Raw genomic sequence first — 23184 nt, forward strand, 5'->3', positions numbered from 1 at the left:
TTATATGGTTAAAGTCATCTTTTTCTTTAGGTTAGAGTTTTCTTCTACACCCTCTTCTATTCCTATTATTCTTAGGTTTGGTCTTTTCATAGTGCTCCAAATTTCTTAGATGTTTCAACTTAGGAACTTTTTACATTTGACATTTTCATTGGCTGATGCTTTAATTTCTTTCATTGGTATCTTCTAAACCCGAGATTCTCTACTCCATTTCTTAGTATTTTGTTGGAGATGCGTGTGTCTGTAGTTCCTGTTCTCTTTTCTAGGATTTTCATCTCCAGATTTGTCTCCATTTGTGTTTTCTCTATTGTTTCTATTTCCATGTTTGGGTCTTGAACTTTTTATCCAATTTCTTCACCTCTTTGATTGTATTTTCCTCTATTTCTGTAAAGGATTTGTTTCCTCTTTAAGGGCTTCTACCTGTTTTATTGCATTTTCCTTATGTATATCTTTAAGAGAAATATTTATATATTATTTAAATCTTTATGAGATTTAAAGAGCCCTCTATCATTTATTATGAATGCCTGTTATGTGAGTGCTAGAATCTGAAGTTCGGTCCTTATGGCATTGTTGCAAGAACTATTCATGCCTGACCCATCCCTCCAGTTGTATTTTTGCTTTATTAAAAAAAAAAACTTTTTTTCACCATGATAATTGGTTTCCAAAGGCTATAGAAGATTCAGGGGATTGGGGGGAGGAGGATAGTGAGGGGAGAAAACAAGTAGGAATAAACAGGAATAAGAAGAAGAAATATAAGATAAAATATTAATTGAAAAAGGTCAGGTTAAGGGGTATACAACAAACACTGCAGTGGAAGATTAACAGTTACTCCATTGAGGGGGCGGATCTGGGAGCTCAGGCAACTGATAACCATTTTTTTCTATGTTTAAAAGTATAAAATCTGTGATTTTATACTCTAACCCATAAAATACTTTTATATTTTTTCTTATTTTAATCTCAAAATAAGTTAATAGTGAATAGATTTTAAATTAACCATCTTACATTTTTTTTTCTGGATAACTAGAAAAGCCAAATTAAAGTTCTGATAGTCCTGTAAAATATTACATTGCAATACAAAGATGTAAATTATATATTTTACCTCAATAGCACTTGCCAATCAAGTTAATAATAGCCAGAAATGAATATGTTTTCTAAAAACTATCTTTCATCCCTTCCATCCCTCTTGATTTTCAAAGAAAGAAAAATCGATGTAACCAGTTTGGATAACACTCTGGGGAAGATGCAGATTCAACTCTCAGAGAAAGCACTAGAGAATCTGACAGACGGCCTGCCTGGTGAGTATTAGAGAAACCACCATCCCTTTGAAGAGTCTGTATCTGCGATTATGAATATGGGACTTTCCAAAACTAGTTCCCTCTGAATAAAAAGGGATTTTTGCAGAATTTAGGGTTGGAATTTATTTCTAGTTATGAAAGTACATGTTAATTTTCATTAAATAAATAAAATATCTTCAGGAACAGTAAGAGAGTAGAACTAAAGCCCCATCTGTCGGTCATTGTTCCATTTAACACTTTTCTTTGAAAAGGAAACTTTGTCTTTATTTCCTATATCTTGAAAATGTTCAGATTTACTATTTATCTTTATATGTGTACTGTTTGTGGATGCACATTTTTAAATTTTAATTTTTTTAAAGATCCTTAAAAATATTTTATGTCATGTGGTGGAGTTTTTGCCTGCCCATATGTTTTGTCTACAGAGTTTGAGTGAGGCCATCAGATTCCTTGGAAATGAAGTTAATAGAGTTACCATGTATGTGCTGAGGAAAAGACCCCAACCTTTACAAGAGCAGCAAGATTTTTTTTTTAACCATTGAGCTTTTTTCCAGTCCTACCTTGTGTTTCTAGGCAGGCCTCTCACTGGGCTGGAGCCCGATGGGTAGGTGAGGCTGGATGGCAATGAGCCCCAGTGAGTTGCTTATCTGCACCTCCAAATATTGGGATTGCACGTGGTGTACCATCAAGCCTGTTTGTTATGTGCATTCTGGAGATCTAACTGAGGTCATGCTATTATGACAAATGCTCAGTGCACCAAGTTTTCTTCAACTCTGCCTACTTATATATCTTAATTTATGTGTCATATTTTTATGATTCCCTTGAATCCACCAATAAAAACCACAGACACACATGTTGCTCAATTTCAACTTGCTTTATTGGCTCAATTGCTGGGCATTATTAAACTCCCATGGATACCATGCCCTCCCCAATACTCTTAGCTCAGCACCCTAAGTCTGCCCTCAACTTTAGTTGCCTAGTTACCTTTAGTCTCAGCCCAAACACTTTACCCAAGATATCACATGGCTGCTTAACTTTTCTTGCTCTTAAACATGGCAAACCCTCGCCTCTCTTTTCCTATAGTTAAAAGAAGATTGAACTCAACAAAGTATTGAAAGCAATAAAAGCTGAAAAGTGTTAATGAGAAAGTTTCATGAGTCTAAGATCCTGTTTCTCTGTCCTAATTTTAGTATACTGAGTTATTCAATTATATACTTATTATTCTTTTTAACATTTGTATTATGAAAAGTCATGTAATAGAGCCTGATTATATATTGTCTCCATTCAGCAATGCTGTACAAAATAGTGATAGCATCCTTTTTACTCTGTGAAGGTTTGCTAGTGTGGCTGTTCCTCATGAGTATGCCCAGAGAAACTGTTCTTATGAAATAAAAGAATGAATGGTGTCCGGGTGTGGTTGTGTACACCTCTAATGCTAGTACCTGAACGACAGGAGGATCTTTGTATATTTAAGTCAAACCTGGTACACAAAGTGAATTCCAGGTCAGTTAGGATTACTTAGTGAGATCCTGCCTATAAACAAACAAGGCATAACCTGTGTCATAATTAAAGGAAATAACTTTACATGACAGTATCATTAAGTAATATGCATGTACACATACACAAACACAAACATACACATATGCATACGCATACACATACGCATATACATATACATATTCCTATCATTATTATTACTTTGACTAGAAATCAGAAAATAAGCTGCATTTCCATATGGAAATGTTGTCATTACTGGTACAAATGGGTGGGCATCATTATGCATTTATTGTCCACATGGTAGTTAATACTGCATATGCATGAACGTCTGTGTTTGCTTAGAGTCCTTAGGCCTTTAGCGAAAGTCTTATTTATTTGTATTTTCTTCCATTAGAAGAAGAAAAGATTGATCTCATTGATATAAAAAGTATCCTGCACTTAAGGAACATCTCCAGAGGAAGCATAGAGCTAAAAAACATTTCTGTTGATGGTAAGAATTTTAAATTGCATAACATCTAAGATAATTTACAGTTACACCTGTTCCTTGAGGAATTCACCATTTTCATGTAGAATGCCATTATTTGCCAGAATTTTTTCAAAAAGAAAAGAGCTCCAAAGCTTTAGAACAAATTTCTAGTAACTCCTCTTTAAAAGGACGTTCAACTGCATTATGCAAAAACTTTCAGACTGTCTGTTCTGGCAATCACTGATCCTGCCAGTAGCCAAAACAAACAAACAAAAACAAGCAAGCAAGCAAACAAAAAAACCCTGCCTGTTTGTGCTTTAGAAACGAGTGATTAGGCATCTCCTGAATTAAGCTGGGAAGAATGAAATAAAATAAATGGAGTGGGAATCAATTAAATGAGAGAAATGAAGTAAATTAGAGATAGGTGGGATGCTAATAGAAATAAAACATGAGCAGGTGTAGAGGCCCATAGAAGGGGCTCCTGTTCTATACCCCGACTACTTATTGTACTTATATCATAAATATTGATGACAACCATACTGTCTATCATTCTAAAGTACTGCGTTCAGAATGACTCAATTAATTGCTTGCAACCTGATTCGTACATTGCATGCAGATGTTCGAGAATTCTACCAGAAGAAATTGGCTGAGAGTGTGGAAGACTTTGAAGGTGAGTGTGGGGCACAGAGGAAAGGCAGATGGATCTGAGAGCCTCACACTTTTAATTGTTAGTTTGTTCAACTTTAACAATTGGATTGTGATTTCTGATACCCTTGGCTGTATTCTGATACCATGTATGCATTCCTTTTAGAAATTTGCATGGATTCTTACAGATAGTCACATTTGTTCTGTGGAAGAAGAAAATTAAACAACTAGATGCTACGTTGGCTCTTTAAAAAATAAATAAAAGTCTGCACATGTAATATTGGTTGATACATGCAATGTGGGAACTGAGGAGATAAAAAACAAATGATACTTCTTGTTTAGAAAGTCTCGGGCTTGTTAATTATGAATTCTTAAGCAGTGCTCCACCAACCAGCTAACAAAAACCAGATCGGGAATGATATTCTGGTTGTCATTCTGCTGTTGATGTCTGCGGTACAGTTGGGCAGTCTCCATTTGGTCTTTGTGTGTTAGGACCACTGTAAGGCCTTTAAGTAAGTTTGCTTTAAAGTTTGCTTACATTTTTTTCTATAGGAGAGAGTATTAATGTTCATGAGCTGGAGTCTGTTTTGCAAACCATTAATGTGAAACTTTCAGAAAGTCAAATGAGTGACCTTAAGCAAAACCTGCAGGTTAATGGTAAGATATGTGTAAATTGCTTGTGAATCGTTGATAATGGTAGCTTCTTCATGAGAATCTCTAACGGTCTTGTTTTGCACTAAGATTTTACGCAAGTAAGCATATGATAATGGTGAGTTCAGTCTTTCCATATCAGCAATTAAATTTTATCCATTTCATTTGTCTCTATTGAAAATATGACTGTTAGTCACACACCGTTGGATTGAAGATTTAGGCAAAAAGGCCATTGTGACATAAACAGGGTGGACCAAAAGAGAAACAATTTAACTCCAGAAAATGTCAAGGAGATTAAAAAAATTTGCCAAGAGAAAAATTCTTTAAATATTAATCCTTCTAGGGCTAGAGAGATGGCTCTGTGGTTAAGAACACTGGCTGCTCTCAAAGAGGACCTGGGTTCAATTCCCAGTACCCATGTGGTGGCTCACAACCACCCATAGCCCCAGTTCCAGGAGATCTGACACCTTCTTCTGCCTGCCCCAGGCAGTGCTTGCATACAGTGCACATACATACATGTAAGCTTACACCTACACGCATACAATAAAACTAATAAAAAAGCGTTATTCTCCAATCCACCCCATCTGTGGCATGAATAGAAAGAGTGGAAACGGAACGAATTCTTAAAGCCTTCCTTTTCTACCTGAAAAGTTTAAGAGAAGTTTATGTGGCCATTTTCCTAACTATTAACACACGTTTGTGGGTCTAGTCATTCCATGAAACGCCTGACTAAATAGAAATGGTTAGAATAATGTGGAAACGTGTCTTTTCACCCTAGCTGCCTATCTGAGACATGTGAACCTTCAGACAGAAGGTTCGTGTACAACCGAGGAACATCACGAGCACTCCCTAGTCCCTCTCCAACACAGAGTGATTCTCAACACTTGTGATTGGGTCTGATGAGCAGAGCTTATCTATTCTGATTATTCTTTATCTCCCAACTTTAATCACTTGACATTTTAAAACATCTTTTTCTTTTTTTTTTAAATAATCATTCCATTCCTTTACATCTCGAATAATATCCCACTTACCGGTTACCCCTCCACCAACCCCCCCATTCCACATTTGCCCTCTACCCTCCTCTTTGCCTCCACCCTCCTCTTTGCCTGTATGAGCATGACCCTCCACTTTCCTGCCCCACCGCTCCAGTATCCCCCTGTGCTGGGGCATTAAACCTCCCCTGGACCCAGTACCTCTTCTCTCATTTCTGTCAGGCAAGGCCATTCTCTGCTACATATGTGTCTGGAGTCATGGATCCCTTCAGATAAATGTCTTGATTGGTGGTCTAGACTCTGGGAGAACTTGGTGGTCAGGCCAGCCTATGTTGTTCTTCCAGTGGGGTTGCAATCCCCGTCCACTCCTCCAGTCCTTTAGCCAGCTCCCCCAACAGATTCCTTGAGCTCAATGTGATGGTTGGCTCCAAAGCATTCACCTCTGCATTGGTCAGTTGCTGGCTGGACTTCCTCAGGACCACCAGGTTCCTGTCAGCAAGCACCTCTTGACCACAGTACTGGGTTGGGTGTCTGCAGACATGATGGATCCTCATGAGGCACAGTCCCTGGTTGGCCCTTCATTTGATCTCTGTTTCACTTTCTGTCCCTGTTCTTCCTTTGAAAAGAACATTTCTGGGTTAAAAAAACCCTTTGAGATGGGTGGGAGTCCCCATCCCTGGAGCAGGGGCCATGCCTATCTGCTGGAGGAGGTCTCAACAGGTTCTATCTCCCCCTTCTCTGCGCATTTCAGCTGAAGTCATCCCTGTTGGGTCCTGGGAGCCTCTTGTTTCCCTGGTGTCTGGGACACTCCAGTGGCTATCCTCAGTTCCTTATCCCTTCTGCTACATATTTTTGTTCAATTTTCTGACCCTCTGTTCCTATATCACATCTCCTTCAGTTCCTGATACTTTCACCCTTATTTCCTTCCCCCATTTTTCCCTCCTTAGTCCCCTCTCCCTCCACTTCCCACAATTTTCCTGTTCCTCCCTAAATGCAGGACTGAAAAAACCACACCCTGGTCTTTTTTCTACACTCCATATAGTCTGTGGAGTATATTATGGGCATTGTGAGCTTTTGGGCTAATATCCACTTATTATTGAGTGTATACCATGTGTGTGTGTGTGTGTGTGTGTATATTTGCGTCTGGGTTACCTCACTCAGGATGATATTTTCTACTTCCATCCATTTGCCTAGGAATTTCATGAAGTCACTGTTTTTAATAGTTGAATAGTACTCTATTGTGTATATGTACCACGTTTTTCTGTATCCATTCTTCTGATGAGGTACATCTGAGTTGTTTCCAGTTTCTGGCTATTATAAATAAGGTTGCTATAAATATAGTGGAGCATGTGTCCTTGTCATATGTTGGAGCATCATTTGGGTATATACCTAGGAGTGGTATAGATGAGCATTCTTCTACCTGCTGACCACCACTTGAACCAGCACTATTTATTGAAAATGCTGTCTTGGGCTGGAGAGATGAGTCAGCATTTAAGAGCACTGACTACTCTTTCTAGAGGCCCTAAATTCAATTCCCAGCATCCACACGGTGGCTTACAACCATCTATAATGAGATCTAATGTCCTCTTCTGGTGTGTCTAAAGACAACTACAGTGTACTTATACATAATAAGTAAATATTTTTTTAAAAAAAGGAAAGAAAATGTTGGTTTTTTTTTTTTTTTTTTTTTTTTTTTTTACACTGGATGGTTTTAGCTCCTTTGTCAAAGACCAAGTGACCATAGGTGTGTGGGTTCATTTCTGGGTCTTCAGTTTTATTTCATTGATCTACCTGCCTGTCTTTGTACCAGTACCATGCAGTTTTTTTTTTTAAATCATCAGTATTGCTCTATAGTACAGTTTGAGGTCAGGGATGATGATTCCTCCAGAAATTCTTTTATTGTTGAGAATAGTTTTTACTATCCTGGAATTTTGTTATTGCAAATGAATTTGCAAATTGCTCTTTCTAACTTTGTGAAGAATTGAGTTGGAATTTTGATAGGGATTGCACTGAATCTGTAGATTGCTTTTGGTAAGATGGCCATAAAAGTCTTCGTCATTATAAGTAAGTGATAGTTGTCATTTTCTTTTTAACAGATAGTGGAAAGACTTCATTCAGAAGTTTGTTGGATTCCATGTCAACAGTTGTAGGTTAGTAAGAAATTCATTAGGCCTGGGAGTGCAGCTCGGTGATAGAGCTCTTGCTTATCATCCGCACGCTTCATGTGCAATTCCCCATACCACTGAAAGGAAAGAGTTGACTGAATTCATCCGGTGCCACGCTGCTTACTAAGGAAATGCAAGCATTCAGTTGCCTAGAGTTAAAATTCAAATTATCTTCATTTTAACAACAAATGTTTTTAAACATTTAATAACAATATTTTAACAAAGTTTTTATTCCCTGAAGTATTTTGTACAGCTTTTGCTTTATGTTTGATATTTCCCATAAACTGGGTTAACTATCTAGCTGGTGAAGTAAAATAAGACCATACAAAAAGTAGTCAATTCATAACAAAGAGACATTATCCAAATATGCTACAGTGAATAAAATGTTCTGGATAAGCTGCAAATACTTACCTATTTTTTCAATGTTTGAAGCAAAAGATTTAGGTATTGAAGTCAAGAAAAATGTTCCAGAAGATGTGAAGTTGGAAGACCTAGATAAAGATAAACTACAGTTCGTAAAATGTCAGCTACCTGAAGGTAAGCTCTCCCACTGCATGCCCCCTACAAAGACATATAATTCTGCAACCTTTGTGAGCCTTTTCTTTTCCTATTGAGAAGTATAAGGATTTTCTAATTTTCAGCTATGTACCACCAATTTTATATTTTATAAATAAAACCCCTAGCTTTCACATTGCCTTTTGGCTTGTGAATAATCTTCCTTTATGGTCTATCAAGCTGCCAGTAGGACAAAGAATTGTCTGCTCTTAATTTGTTGGGCTTTTCGTTTTTCAAGAAAGGATCTCTCTGTGTGTACCTGGCTGTCCTTGTACTCACTCTGTAGACCAGGCTGGCCTTGAACTCACAGAGATCTGCCCGCCTCTGCCTCCTGAGTGCTGGGCTTAGAGATGTGCACCACCACCACCCATCTCTACTTGACCTTTTAATGCAATGAGAAAACATCCTTAAGAAGGAGCTGAGAGATAAGAAATCAAAATAGATGAGGATTTACTGGTGTTTAGAGAATAAGAAATTATGAAGAGAGTAGGGATGTTTTCTACAGAGCACTGGCTGAAGTGGGTTTTTTAAATGTAAACTTACTTTTTTATTCACTTAAAAAAATAGATTCCTCTCTCATACTAGTGCCAGCCTTAAATGCTAATTAACATCCAAGTAGAATGACTGCAATAGTCATTCTCTATTTTACTGTTTTAAAATTTTATTTGAACATAACTTGAAATCATTCTGGACAATCAGATTATAAACGTTCTTCTGAAATCACGGTTTTTGACTTACAGCCCAGCTAATGCGCCCATCTCTCTCTGTGATCTGTTTCTGTAGCTAATGAAAATACTTTTAGGAGCAGGTTAATAGATGATACAATGTCTCTTAAAAGTGAATGTGAAGGCCTGTGGAGGGCCTCACTGCTAAGACTGAATTGTTCTTCTGGAGGACTCAAGCTCAGCCCCCAGCACTTACATTGGGTGGTTCACAATCAGCTGAAACTTCAAGGGGTCCAACCACCCCTTCTGACCTCTGCAGGCACAGCACTCGTATGCACATATGCCCACTCAGGCACACGCATAAACGTAACTAAAATAAATAGTTTCTAGTGGATGGCAGTCACCAAGAAAAGGCAGATGAGTATGTGATCCACGTGAGTTTTTGCACACTATATCCTAAATATTAAAATGTAGCTTCTTCCATCTTTATATGATATACCATATGGACAAATCATTCAAAGTTGATAAGGTGATCTGACCTTCATTAAGTTTTTATATTTTAAATTTATGTCCAATACACTTTTAAATAAATAGTTAAGTAATTAGTGTCTGAGTGTAGTATTTGTGTTCAATACTTGGGGGGTGGATGTACTTGCCCAAGTGGCATGTATGGATGTCAAAAGTTGATGTACAGGGACATTCTCAATTTATATATATATATATATATATATATATATATATATATACATACATACACATACATATACATATACATGTGTGTGTGTATGAGAGAGAGAGAGGGGCAGAGGGAGGGGAGGGAGAGGAGGAGAGATGGGGGGATTCTCTCACTGAACCTTAAGCTCACTAATTTGGCTAGACTGGCTGACAGTGGCCCCTGGCATCTTCTTGTCTCTGCATATCAGTATTTAGGTCATAGAAATGAGCTTTACTTTCATATGGATTCTGAGATCCAAATTAAATTCCTTATATTTGTGAGTCAAGCACTTTACCCACTGAGCAGTCTCTATAGTCCACACAATCTTTCTATAAAATAAGCAATCACTGCTTTATTGTTTTTTACTATTATGTACCCCTGTCTGGCTTACAATTCTCTATGTAGCCTAGACTGGCCTCAGTTTTGCAAGTGAGCCTCATAACTCAATCTCCCAAGTATTGGTACTGTAGGCATGCACACCTGCGCATGCATGTACACACACACACACACACACACACACACACACACACATACATACACACATACACACACACACGCGAAAATGAAAGTTTTTGTCCAAATTTTTAACTTTTAAGTATAAAGAAAGAGTATTAATTAGATTTTTTTCTTTTAGTAAATCTATATATTATGTTTTCACAGTCCAGTTATTTCTAATATGCAGTAATAAAAACTTAAACATCAACAATAGAAACAAGTTGAATAACTACTTATGTTTACTTAAGGGTTTTAGATTTGGATCTTAGGTGTGTTGTGTCTAGTGATAGGTGCATACAATGAATGACAAGAATGTGGAACTCAGAGGAGAACTTATAAGAGTTGGTTTTCTCCTTCTACAATGAGAGTTCTGAATTATGAAGCAGCCTGGCCTACAAAGCAAGTTCCAGGCCAGCAAGGGCTACATAGAGAGACCTTATTTCAAAAGCAAAACAAAATAAATAAACATATAAATACATACAAACATACATAATAAATAAATACAGAAACAACAGAAATCAAAGAAGAAAAATACAACATCTCTCGGTCATGGAACTATATATACAGACGCAGTAATAAAGTAAAAATGTGTATGGAGAAGCAACATTTTGCCAGCTTCCATATCCAGCATCAGCCATATTCCTTCACCAAAGATAACTGCTAACTCCAATTGCATAAATATCTGCTTGCTTTTTAACCAGTTACATATACATCATTGAATACTATAGATATCTTTGTTTTTAACAATATAAATTGTATTATGCTGCATATATTCCACTGTGTCTAGCTTTACACTTACCCTGTATAGGGTACATCCATGTTTTTATTCTTTTTATAATTATGATACCTTCTTGTATAAATAGCAATCTTTCAACACACTGGAGCTCTGGAAGCATGAGTTTCTAGGGTGCATGCTTGGGATTCACATTGCTAAGATTTATGTGGCCCTGTAGACCTGCAGGAATCAGTGCTTCATCCTTGGCTCACAACACTTCATGTGACCATCAGCACAAAAACCAAACAGATTCGGACAATGGCATCAGCACATAGCGCCGTTGTTCTTCCTTTTCTCTTAGCTTTGGGGTTGGTAGCTCCTACCTGCTTGTCTACTCTTCACTGCTTGGAAGAAAGTGCTTTGATCATTTATCAAATATTGCAGTTGTCTCGTCAAGATGGTTGTTTAAATCAGCATAATTAAAAACAGAACTTGATAGTGGACTTTCATTAGCAATAGAGGTATCTAATCGGGAGGTTCAGAGAAACCAAGTTAGGCTCTGCCCATCACCACCACTAGGTGACTGACTTTCCCTGTGTTGTGGAAGATTTGGCAGTTACTCAAGCATGTAGAGTATTTCAGTTCTAACTCCAACACTATCATTTACCCTACTCCCTGGATATGGACAGTCTAAGTTAGACCTTGGTCTTTCTCACGAGATGTATAATAAAAATACTACACAGTACCATTAATGGTTACATTACATACAGCATCAGTGATTTTCCCAATATCCTCTTTTCCCTAAGAGTGGATTCCTGAGTCCCAAAATCTGGGTACTCTTTTACAAAGAGTGGGAATCAACCTTGAAGAAAAGGAGATCAGTGATCTGCTGCAAAGTCTGCCAGTTGGTGGTAAGCATTTAAAATAGATTTGATTTCTCAGAGATTATGTGGTTCCGTAAGAGGATCTTTGAATACTTGTTGGCGACAAGAAGACACAAAATAGGAAAGGAAGTTTAATCTGAAAGCGAATGTGTTTTTGACTCTTGACCTTTCCTTTAACATAATTCTTATTTTGTGTGAAAGTGCGACCAATGTCACTACTAGACTGGTGCAGAATTCAAGGCACATGATGCTATTGGAGAAAGGGAAAGCTATACAGAGGACAGAAGGACTTTGGTAAAGTGAAGGGGTGGGAAATGGATGGTGCAAAGCGTAGCCAAAAGGGAAGGTCTTTAAATATCGAGTTTACTCTGAGAGCCCACCATCATTTTCAGAGACATTTAAGAAAGAGAAGGGTTGCGGAGACATCAGATGTTAGATTCGTTTCTTACATGAGATGGGCAGTGCTCTCCAAATGTCTCACAATGATTCAGGCCCGAATGAACAGCATACATATCACTGCTCGTGCTAAGTTTGGGTTCCCACAATTCTGAGTGAAACTCTACAGTTCAAAGAGTATGTTCCCAGACTTCTAATCTCCTTTGGTGAGCTAGTGACAAACTCTTAATTAAGTTGAATTAGGGGTAAATTAGCCCTGTAAACAGGCTGGCCTTGAACTCACAGAGATCTGCCTACCTCTGCCTCCCTAGTGCTGGGATTAGAGGCTCGCACTGCCAAGGCACATATTAATATATTTTAATTGCTGGTTTTTATGAATTTTCATGGACTATGTATTGTAATAGCATGGTAATCATTAGAAGTAAGAGATTAACTTTAAAATAATAAGTATTTTACTCATATAAATCAGGTTACCTGATAAAGTCACTCAGAGCTCAGTAGAGGTAATTTCAGTTAACCAGCGATGAATGTAGTAAACTCAATTTTAAATTTTGTTCCTTTTAAGATGAAAAAAAGATAGTTGATTCTTCAAAGTCTAAGAGTTCAACAGAAAAAGAGGTCACTTTAAGTTGTACATACTTATTATCAGAATTTCACTTTTTATAACAATATACCAAATCCAGTGTTTGGAGAAGCACATTTAAAATAGGTGGACAGTTCACTTCACAGACCTTGTGCTCACTGTCAGCAGCATAGGCTAAAATAAAGTTGCCGATAAATGTAATTGAATTTCTTAATTCTTTAAATTTTTAAGTGAATGTTGTATGTACATTTTCTTACAGTTCATGGGGAAGTGGAAACAGAAACATTTTTAGATAAAATAGCATCTTTTACAGGTAAGCGAGATATCCTTTAAATGTCTTCGCTTACTGAGATGGGTGATCAGAAATGGTTGGCGATGGTGGCCACAGAAAGGCTACGTTAGAGATGTGAAGGGCTCCATTCATTTCTACATCAGCTTCTCATCCATGGTCTTTCCTGCCGTCAGTGTTTGCTTGTTGGCAGAAAACTTGCTACTGTTTTCTGGAGTGCAGACGTAACCGAGACAGCTTTTGAGAGTTTCTGTGGAGGGATGGTTCTACAGTATTCTCTACTCCACTATTTTTTGCACTAGTTGCTATAACTAACAACACAGAGATATCAGAATTTATTAACAAGCTACAACTAGGCAGATTCTGAGACTGCTATAACCCAGCTAGGCTATAAATAACCAGATAAATGCACTGTTACTTGCCACTGAGTCTCGCCTGGCTTGCTCTGCTTCATGTGTATCCTTGGGCAAGCTTCTCTTGGACACTTGCTCATGATCCCTCCTGCTAATGGCGACGACCTTTTTTCTCTCTTCTTTCTCCTTGGGTTCCCTACATAAGACCCTCATACTCAATTTCAAGTCCTGCCTTCCTCTTCCTTCTGCCCAGTCGCAGGCTCTAGCCATTTGTTATCCAATCAGAGATTATTGATTTACAGAACATTGGTCAATATACAATGCCTATGTCTAGACTGCAACCACATCTCGGGGCACAGAACTCAGCATCTGAATACGAAGCACACAAGACCAACCCTAACACAAATTGCTTTTCTTTGTGGAAGAGTTGAACCAGGGAATACAAGTTCTTTGTGCCTTTTTGGCTTTTTTTTCCCTAAGGCAGGATTTCATGTAGCCAAGGCTCTCCTCAGACTCTCTATGCAACTGAGGCAGGCCTTGAACTCTTGATCCTCTTTCCTAAACCTTCTAAGTGCTGGGATAACAGGTATTCACCATCACAGCTGAAGACTCCTGGGTTATAAATGTTAAGGGGATATATTATATTTGTGGTTCCCCATAATGTGGATAAATGTATTACTTTGGCTTTTACATTTTGGCCTAAGGGATGATACATTATCCAAGAAGAGAATTTTTCACTATTTTCTGAAATGTCTATTCTCTAATGATAGATTTCATGTTTTCAAAGGAAAAAAGATTCATAGCCGTGACATGAAAGAAGTTCTGGAAGACATAGGGATAGAGATCACAGATGAAGGGCTCAGAAAACTGCAGGAAACGCTGCCCTTTGATGGTAAGCTTTGAAAGTACTGACTGCTAAGACACCAGAGGATCCTTCTCGGGGCTTGTGTGCTTACTTTTACATTTTTGCTTATCCCTTCTGAAAACTAGAAATAGTTAGAGAACTAAAAACACTGTTGTTTAGGTTTGTTTGCCTGTCATCTACCAAACCCTTCAGTCATAAGCTTTGTCATCGTAACACGGAAAAAGGTCACCTTTTAGACCTTGGCAGCAACTGAATCCTAAGAAGAAAACAAAGGAAACTGAATAAGAGGAAGAAGAGGGGGTGGGGAACATGATGTGCTTCTCTCAGCTACCAGTCTCTTAGTTACCACAACTGTGTGTTGTACGTGTGTGTGTCTGTGTCTCACACTGGGTCAGTGTTCTTTCCTATTACTCTGTTTTACAAATAATGAGTTCAAGCATTCACAGAATCATATAGAGATGCCTAACTGAAGTCATGAAAGAGCTGAGCTCACGTCTCCCTTCTGACATGGTTTGCTCCCTTTCTTTACAGCTTCGGACCACGTATTTCAGAATAGAATGTTGGATGCTGTAGTCTCCATGGATGGTGAGTGGAGAGCGTAAAGAGAAAGGCAGAAACCTCTGAAACCTTTAAGGTTTACTTTAGTTGTTTAGAGCACGAGTGTTGTCTACATCCCTTCGTGTAGATTGTCTGTTCAGTTATCATCATCATAATTTTTATGGTAAATACCGTCAAGATCACAGCCTTGCACAAGCATGCCACCACAACCACCACCACCACCAACACCAACAACACAAAAATTATTTCTGAGCTAGGTATAGCCATATATACTCAAAACATCTAGCATTTACGTGACCGAGGCACTGAGTCATGAGTTCACAGTCAGACAAAACTATACAGGAAAACCCTGCCTCCAACAACATAAACAAACAGCAACAATCTCAGCCTGGTCTACACAGCTTGTTCCAGGCCAGCCGGGGCTACATAGTAAGACCTGACTAAAACACAATAACAGCAATCCCCAAAGCCTATTCTTAGGACATCTGCCCTGCAACTGACTGTATAGCTTCCGACTAATGTCACTCTTGATAATCTCTGCAACAAAAGTATCCAGTCGAGTCCTCTTTGTGTTACATTTTAAACTTCACTTGCCTCACCCTTCTTGTATATACCCATACCGTACTATAAAAGCTGGCCATGGTGACCTGTAACGCAGCATAGCAAAGGGCAGATCCCCAGATCTCATTTCCTGAATTGTTTATAGGTGAAGATACCTGACTCAAGGGGAGATTTAGGGGAAGATAATTCCATTTCTGACTTCTCTTTCTCTTTTTTTCTCCCTCTCCCATCTTTATTATATTGGTGCCAGTTTCTGCTTCTCTGTCTTTGTCTCTGTCTCTTTTTCTCTCTCTGCCTATGTCTCTCTCTCTCTCTCTCTCTCTCTCTCTCTCTCTCTCTCTCTCTGTGTGTGTGTGTGTGTGTGTGTGTGTGGTGCATGTGCAGAGGACAATTTGTGGGGAATTGGTCCTCTCCTTCCACCATGACAGTCCGACAGCTCAAACTCAGTTCCTCAGGCTTGAAGGCCAGTGTCTCTCCCCAGTGACGCCCATCACTGTCCAGTCTCTGGTTTTTATATTGGTTATTTAATGCTCTTAGATGAGCTAAATGGAAAATCAAACTCAAAAGTCTTATTCATTTAAGTGCACTTTTTCTCTTCTGTCTTCATTAGAATAAAAGATAAGACCTTTAAATTCATGTGCAAAAGTATACTTGTGCCTTAAATTCATTTTCTATTCCTGTGTGGCTTTAAAGAAGGAGAAGTTAAGCTTGATAATGTGGACTCTGTCCTGGAAAACCTGGGAGTGAAGCTTACACCAAAGGAGCAAGGAAGCGTAATGAGGATCCTGCTATCTGACGAAGAGAGCTGTAAGTCCATCAGTGTCTTAGAGAAGAGCTTTGAACTGGCAAGGCGAGGCAAAAACTACAAGTCACGTGACTCTGAATGCTTCCCATGTCACATTGCGTGTGAGGAGAACCGAGAACATTTGTAGGCTTCAGTTCTCACAGTCCATCACTGGGGTCAAACTTAGTTCACTGGGCAGCAGACACCATTACCTGCTGGGCCACCTGGTCGGCACTCTTCTAGATCTTAACATCACTACACACAGTAACACAGTAATACAGTAACACAGTAACACAGTAACAGTAACACAGTAACACAGTAACACAGTAGCACAGTAGCACAGTAACACAGTAGCACAGTGACACAGTAGCACAATAGCACAGTAGCACAGTAACACAGTAACATAGTAACAACCTCTCCAAGACCAGAGCAAAAATGTTCATAGATCAGAGCCCAAGAGAGAGAAATGGTGACTTAATTGTTATCTTTTTAATATTCCTCAAATAGTTGTTCTGAGTCCATCAATCATTCCACTCCCGTTTTACAGTTTTCATTAACAATATATAGTTATGTATACATTTTTATGAACTTCATTCATTTGCTAAAAAAAAATCAGTTCTTTATCTTCAGCCTAGAGTCTTCTCTAACTGGAAAAAAAAGCAGATTTCTATTGAATCCTGTCTGTAAAGTGGTCTTTGCCTTGATAATGCCTCAAATCTTTAAGTCTTAATAATATTTAAGACTTGGTGTCTTGCTTCTTGGATTTTTGGCTATGATCAAATGTAAAAATAGCTACCATAAATTTTCCTATTTCTACATTCTTGAAAGGGTAGGATGTGCAGAACGGTGGTTATGTAGAAAGGAATAATGGCATTTTCTCATTTTTTATTAGAATTAGCATAATTTCCCCTCTGATATATGAAGTTTAAATATAAATCTATTGTTCGTATTCTTAAGCTTTATAAAGAAATAAAGATAAAAGGATATAGATTAAAACTCTAATGCATTTTGGTTTCTTTCTTCTTTTTCAATTACCAACTTCTGGTTTGTTTCATATGTAGCTTTTTAAAATTAATAATAAATTGTTCCATTTTCTTATAGCTGATGGAAAAATTCCCCTCGGTCAACTGATGCTTGCAATGACAGAAGTTATGGGTGAGAAAGAGCTCTGTCCAATGACCTTCCTCTTATACTCCTTACATTCGGATGGTTCCTTGTCTTGACATACTTTGTTCTACCATTTACCACTTCGGTTTAGAAAATACTTCTATTTAATCAGCCAGAACACTAAGTGGCAAACTACAACTCTTTTGGGGGAAACATTTTATTGTACAATAGCTATCTCTGTTAGTTTATGAGCTATTGATATCTGCTTTCACACTGTCATGACAGAGCTGCGTAGTTTCTATAAAGATTTCATATTCTGTGAAGCCTAAACTATCTACTATTTTTATTAGAGCATTTTTCTTCTCTAGACAATTATGACTTACCAGTGAGGTGCACAATTTAAATTATTTTAACTTCCTCTTATTCTCTAAGTAGTCCTGTGCATGATAAATTATATGAGCCTCTAACCTTGGGTTTCCCATATTTAATATATGTCAGTATAGTGTCTTGATAGACAGTTCTCTATTCTCCAAGATATGCTCTGTATGTATGTATTACTATGTATGTAAGTATTACTATGTATACTATGAGCATCAGGGAGAGCTTTCTTTTTATTGCAATCAAAGCTATCAGATTTAACGTTAAGTAAGAAAGCCTAGAGAACATAGAACAGAAAGGTTGGGTCACAGTCAAAATGCTATGAACACCCCGTGTGTTAAGCCATTTTAAGACAGTATAAGGAACAAGTGAAAATGTGATGAATTAACAAATTTGAGCCATGCTACCCAATCTAAGTGGGCTGCCGTGTAGGCCGAGTCGGTCCTCCTTGTTACTCATTTGGTTACAAGGAGCTGAGTTCAGAATTAAGCATGGAGACTTAGAGATGAAAAGTATTCTGGTCAAGGTCAAAATCTCCCCTTTCAGAAAAATTCAGAGATAAGTCTGATAAACAGGAGTAGGCTGCCAACAAATTTACAGAAAACAAAAAACAAAAACCTGAACTAGTAAATTTTCTTAATTTCTTAGTAGAATTAAAATTTATACTGGAGCAAAATCACCTTGAGCTGAGCCAATACTTTAAGTAGTTAAATAAAGCTAAAGATGACAACATTCGTAAGTGAAGGAAGGCAGAATCACTGAGCGTGGGTCAACTCTATGAGGTTGAACCTGGGTCCCTTATAGCTGTGGACCGTAACTAGTGAGTCTACATTGTAAGGGACAGTTGCTCTTGTGGTGCGTGGGGCAGTGGCCTCAAGGTACTTTATTATGAATCTTTGGAAGCTACTGATAGATAAACAAATGTTTTTGTTTTCTAAACTTCATAGGCTTTCATGTCTCATTGACATTCTTACCGACATTCAATTTCTTTATTTTTAAGGAGGACAAGTTAAAGTCAAAGATATTAAAAGTACTCTGGAAAACATGGGAATAGAGCTCACAGAAAATGAATGTTCCCAACTAGAGAGCGCGCTTCCAACTAGTGGTAAGCATTAAAAACAAAACTACCAAAAAACAAACAAACAAAAAAATCTAACAAAAATCAGCATCGACCTTTGGAGGCTCCCAGAGACTGAACTTCCAATCAAAAAGCATACAAGGGCTGGACCTAGGCCCCCTGCACATATGTAGCAGATGTGCATCTTGGTCTTCATGTGGAGCAGGGCTATACCAAAAGCTGTTGTCTGTTTATGGGGTGAATTGGTATCCAGGGGGAAACCTCCACCTTCCCAGAGGTGAAGGGAAGGGGAGAGGAGGGGAGGGGCCATGTGAGAGGGGGAACTCAGGGGAGATGGGGACTATGATCGGGATGTAACACAAATAAATAAATGGAAATAAAAGCAGTGTAAGCTTTAAGAAGTCACATGAAACCCTACTGGTTTGGTTTTAATTAATTTAATTAAAACCACCATTTAAAAAAATTTTTTTAGAAAAATAATTTGAGCAGAGGTCCCACATGTGGGTGGACAGTGGATTTCCCAGAAGACATGGGTTATTAAATAAAACTCTCAGTGTCAAGTTCAGGTTCCCTCCTTGTGACTAATTGGTCAGGGAGGTCGAAGAGTCCCCCAAAACAATACGGAATACTGTCTTTGTGCATGGTTGCCCCACCATAACTATATGGCAAGGGCCTATTTGCTGAAGACACTGCACACTGGTTACAGGGAACTCTCTCCTGCTTTCATGGCTTTTACAGACCTGGAAGGTGGTGTACAGTCTGTGTGTTTTGATGGGGAGGGCCACCACAGTTTTGTTTAATTTCTTTTTACCTTTCATGACTATCTATATTTGAAACCTAAAAAAAAATTTAGAAGTTATCCCACTCACTGGGAAGTTATCCCAGCTGTGCCGCTATAGTTTGCAATGATCTGCACTATGACAATGAGATAAATGATCTCGCATTAGAAAAGGTGTGTTTATTTTTATTTTTTATTCCAGTGAGAAAACAGTTCTTCAAAATTCTCTCAGTTTATGTGTAAAGATGAATGGTTGAGAAAGTTCTGGAAGAAAAAAATGGGGAAATTAAAGAGAGGACAGGGACAAACTGAGACACCTCTGTTTTGTTTTAGCAGGATAAAATGTTTGCAGTAATTCTCTCAGGATCTAGGAAGCCATATTCAGAATGTTTCCAGTTTGAATTGTTTTCCATCTTTTGTAAATAAATACAGCTCTTCTAGGGTGAATCATGAAGTTAGAGCTGTAGTATTGCTTTGTTTCATGGCCTCTGGTGACCTGATTTCTGTCCTTACAGCCATTGGGAAGGTGTACAAGAAGAGGTTGTTGGATACAGTGGTGGCCTCCAAAAGTAAGTGACTATGAAAAGGTTCATGAATGTGAAGCTTGTGTGTGTTCTCTAGTGTTTAGAGAACACTACTGTCAGTACATTAATGTTATTTTTATACAAACATAGTGTTTTTGTATATTTTACCAAACATACTCTTGAACCACTCTTTTCATTCAAGGTGCTCTTAAATTAATTATTTGGGAAATTGTACAAAATAACACATTATGAGGCATATGTGTTATTTGTTCTCATTCTTTCCATTGTCCTCCCCAACCTCATGCCCTCTTCTACCCATCAATCTCTTCATTTGCCCTGGTTAGTCCCCTTCCAGCTTCCTTACCACATAGACTCCACTGTCAGGTCTACTTCCCCTTAGCTTAAGGTCCCTTCCTCCTCTCTCCCTTTCTACTTTTATGACATACATGTATATAAATATAATATACTATACTATAATATAATATACTAAATTCCTATAGTACACACATGCATACACACACACATACAACTATGTGTGTGTGTGTGTGTGTGTGTGTGTGTTTGTGTGTGTGTGAATGGTTAGGAAAAAAGTAAAGTAAAACCAAATACTACTAAATGTAGAGAAGAAAGAGAAATTTGGAAAAAGGAAAGAAGCTAGAAACTAGGAACAGAAAAACTATTGCCTTTAATTTTAAAGATGAAAAGATTTAACTACATAAATATTTTAAGAATAACAAAAATATGTTAAAACACAAAAAAGTAAAAATGATATTATCTATGATGTAGTAATCTGTAATAGCAGAAAGCAAGGAATCACGAGGGGGGAGGAGAAACAACAATAAAATGAGACAGAAAATGTTAGAGTACCTTCACCTGGTTCTTAACTGTGGACTCCATTTCCCCTCATGATTTATGCTGCTGCTAAATCTGCACTGATCAAATGTCTGGCATCCACCAGAGCTGTCTTCACTGAGGTTGTCTTTTTCTTTGTACCTCTTTTCTTTTTTTCCTAGTAACTCTGCTAGAGACACTTACTTAACCTTGTGCTCTGTGGGTTGGGCAGATTTCCTCACAGTTCTGAGACTCCACAGATCATATGAAACATGTCTCCCGAGTGCATTGGGAATCTGGGGAGCACCTGCAGCACTAAGACTGGTACTAAGTCTTTCTGAGTGTTAATATTCTTGCTACAGGGATTCCATTTGCAGTATCCAGGACACCCCTGAAAGTCTGTGCTCTGAGACCATGAAGCAGCAAGTGACATATAAGCTGCTCCAGAGTTAGATCTCCTCCTGCCCTCAGTCTCAAAGCTATCAAACTCTAGCTTTATTCTTAGTTGATGAGATCTTCTCATGACTAACTGTTCCATCCCATCTTCTGAGTGTTCCCTGAGCTTTAGATGAAGGAGCCACTGTGTCTTAGTTAGGGTTTCTATCGCTGTGAAGAGACACCATGACCAAGACAACTCTTATGAAGAACAACATTTAATTGGGGCTGGCTGACAGTTTTAGAGACTCAGTCCATTATATCATAGCAGGAAGCATGGCAACATTCAGGCAGACATGGTGCCAGAGGACCAGAGAGCTACTTCCTGTGGGCCAGACATATTCAAACCACCAATGTCCACCCTCTGTCCCACAAAGGCTTGTTCTAACTAATGAGTTTATTGGGGCCATACCTAACCATAGAATAATGCAAAATACATTTAGTCTGACTTCAAAAGTCCATAGTCTTTTGCAGTCTTAACAATGTTAGAAGTCCAAAATTAAATGTCTACTCTGAAGTTCACTCAATCTCTTAACTGTAATCCCCTGTAAAATCAAAATAAAAAGGCAGAACACATACTTTCAACAGCACAGGCTATCATTCCAAAATGTCATAGTGAGGAAATATTGGACCAAAAATAGCAAGACCAAAAATCAGCTTGGCAAACTCCTAACTCTGAATCTCTATGTCTGATGTCAAAGCACTCTTTATATCTCCAAGTCCTTTCATCTTTGTTGACTAGAACACATTTTTTTTCTTGGTCTGGTTCCACTCTACTAAGAGCTTTCTGCAGCAGACATCCCATGCCTCTGGCATCTCTAACATCTTGTGGTCCCCAAGGCAACTTCAATGTTACAGCTTCTTGTTCCAGTGTATGGGATCCATACATGATCTTCTGGACCCCTCCAAGGGACTGGCATCATTTCTCTAGCTCTGCCCTCATCAGCACTTTAGGCTCTGTTTCATACCACTCCATTGCTGCTACTGTTCTTGGTGGTCAGCCAATGGTACTGGCATCTCCAACACACTGGGGTCTTTCGATGCAACTAGGCTTCACAAATAGATTCTCATAAGCTCTCTTCATGGTGCTAAGCCTCAGCTTCTTTACATGACACATTAAGTCCTGGGCTGTTAGCTACAACTGAGGCTGCACCTTTACTAACAGCCTTTCCTGGCCTCTCAGAATGCCAAGCTTCAGCTGTTCTCCATGAACCTTTATGCCTGAAAAACTAGTACCACCTAGGTGGTTCCTACACATTACCAAGTTCAGCTGCAGCATGAGGTACAATCTTGGATATCTCTGCAATACCACTTTTTGTGCTCTCAGAAAACACTTCCCAGAATATTTTACCTCAGTGATGCTGTCTCTTCCTAATCACTGCTAATTTCTTAGCGGCAGCTAACCAGCATCAATGGTCTCAGTAGTCCCTTCTATTCTTGACCTTAAAGCCATATGGATGAAGCTGCCAAGTTCTGCTGCTTGCTGGGGCTGGAACATGATCCTCCTTGCTCCATTACATTATCACCAACTTTCTGTTTTTCAAATCCTTTACTGCCTAATCTTGGTTGTCTTGGAACTTGTTCTGTAGACTTTCCTTGAACTCAGATATAGTCAACAACCAAGAATAGTTATCAGAACTCATCCCTTTTCAATTTGACACATGATCATATATCCTATGTTCAAATGAAAACAAAAAAGGTCATCATAATTCCTAGATATAAATATCCCTTGTTCAAGTGCAAACACATAAAAAAGCTTAGCTGGGCAGGATCTTGCTCTGAGGTCACCATTCCTTTGAGCGTTTTATTTCCTTGAACACAGAAATTGGCTCCATTCCACTTCCTGTACCTCTTTAATATATAAGCCATACATTTCCCCCCTTTCTCAGCCTGCTATGCTTGACCAAAATACTCATCTTGAGAGTAAACA

General features: G+C 38.4%; 1 protein-coding gene across 1 annotated transcript in view; it reads left to right on the top strand.

The window, feature by feature from the left end:
• EFCAB3 (EF-hand calcium binding domain 3) overlaps positions 1 to 23184 on the top strand; it is a gene marked incomplete at both ends in the record, with an annotated part of 388991 nt that overhangs the window by 123672 nt on the left and 242135 nt on the right. The window contains 14 exons of the mRNA XM_080922461.1: positions 1194 to 1292; positions 3181 to 3276; positions 3869 to 3922; positions 4450 to 4554; positions 7637 to 7690; positions 8138 to 8242; positions 11657 to 11761; positions 12973 to 13026; positions 14143 to 14247; positions 14752 to 14805; positions 16033 to 16146; positions 17225 to 17278; positions 18609 to 18713; positions 19980 to 20033. Of these exons, the coding sequence (XP_080778587.1) occupies positions 1194 to 1292; positions 3181 to 3276; positions 3869 to 3922; positions 4450 to 4554; positions 7637 to 7690; positions 8138 to 8242; positions 11657 to 11761; positions 12973 to 13026; positions 14143 to 14247; positions 14752 to 14805; positions 16033 to 16146; positions 17225 to 17278; positions 18609 to 18713; positions 19980 to 20033 (1158 nt within the window). The remainder of the gene's footprint in view (positions 1 to 1193; positions 1293 to 3180; positions 3277 to 3868; positions 3923 to 4449; positions 4555 to 7636; positions 7691 to 8137; positions 8243 to 11656; positions 11762 to 12972; positions 13027 to 14142; positions 14248 to 14751; positions 14806 to 16032; positions 16147 to 17224; positions 17279 to 18608; positions 18714 to 19979; positions 20034 to 23184) is intronic.

The sequence above is a fragment of the Micromys minutus genome (assembly GCF_963924665.1).
Source record: "Micromys minutus genome assembly, chromosome: 10".
NCBI lineage: Eukaryota > Metazoa > Chordata > Mammalia > Rodentia > Muridae > Micromys > Micromys minutus.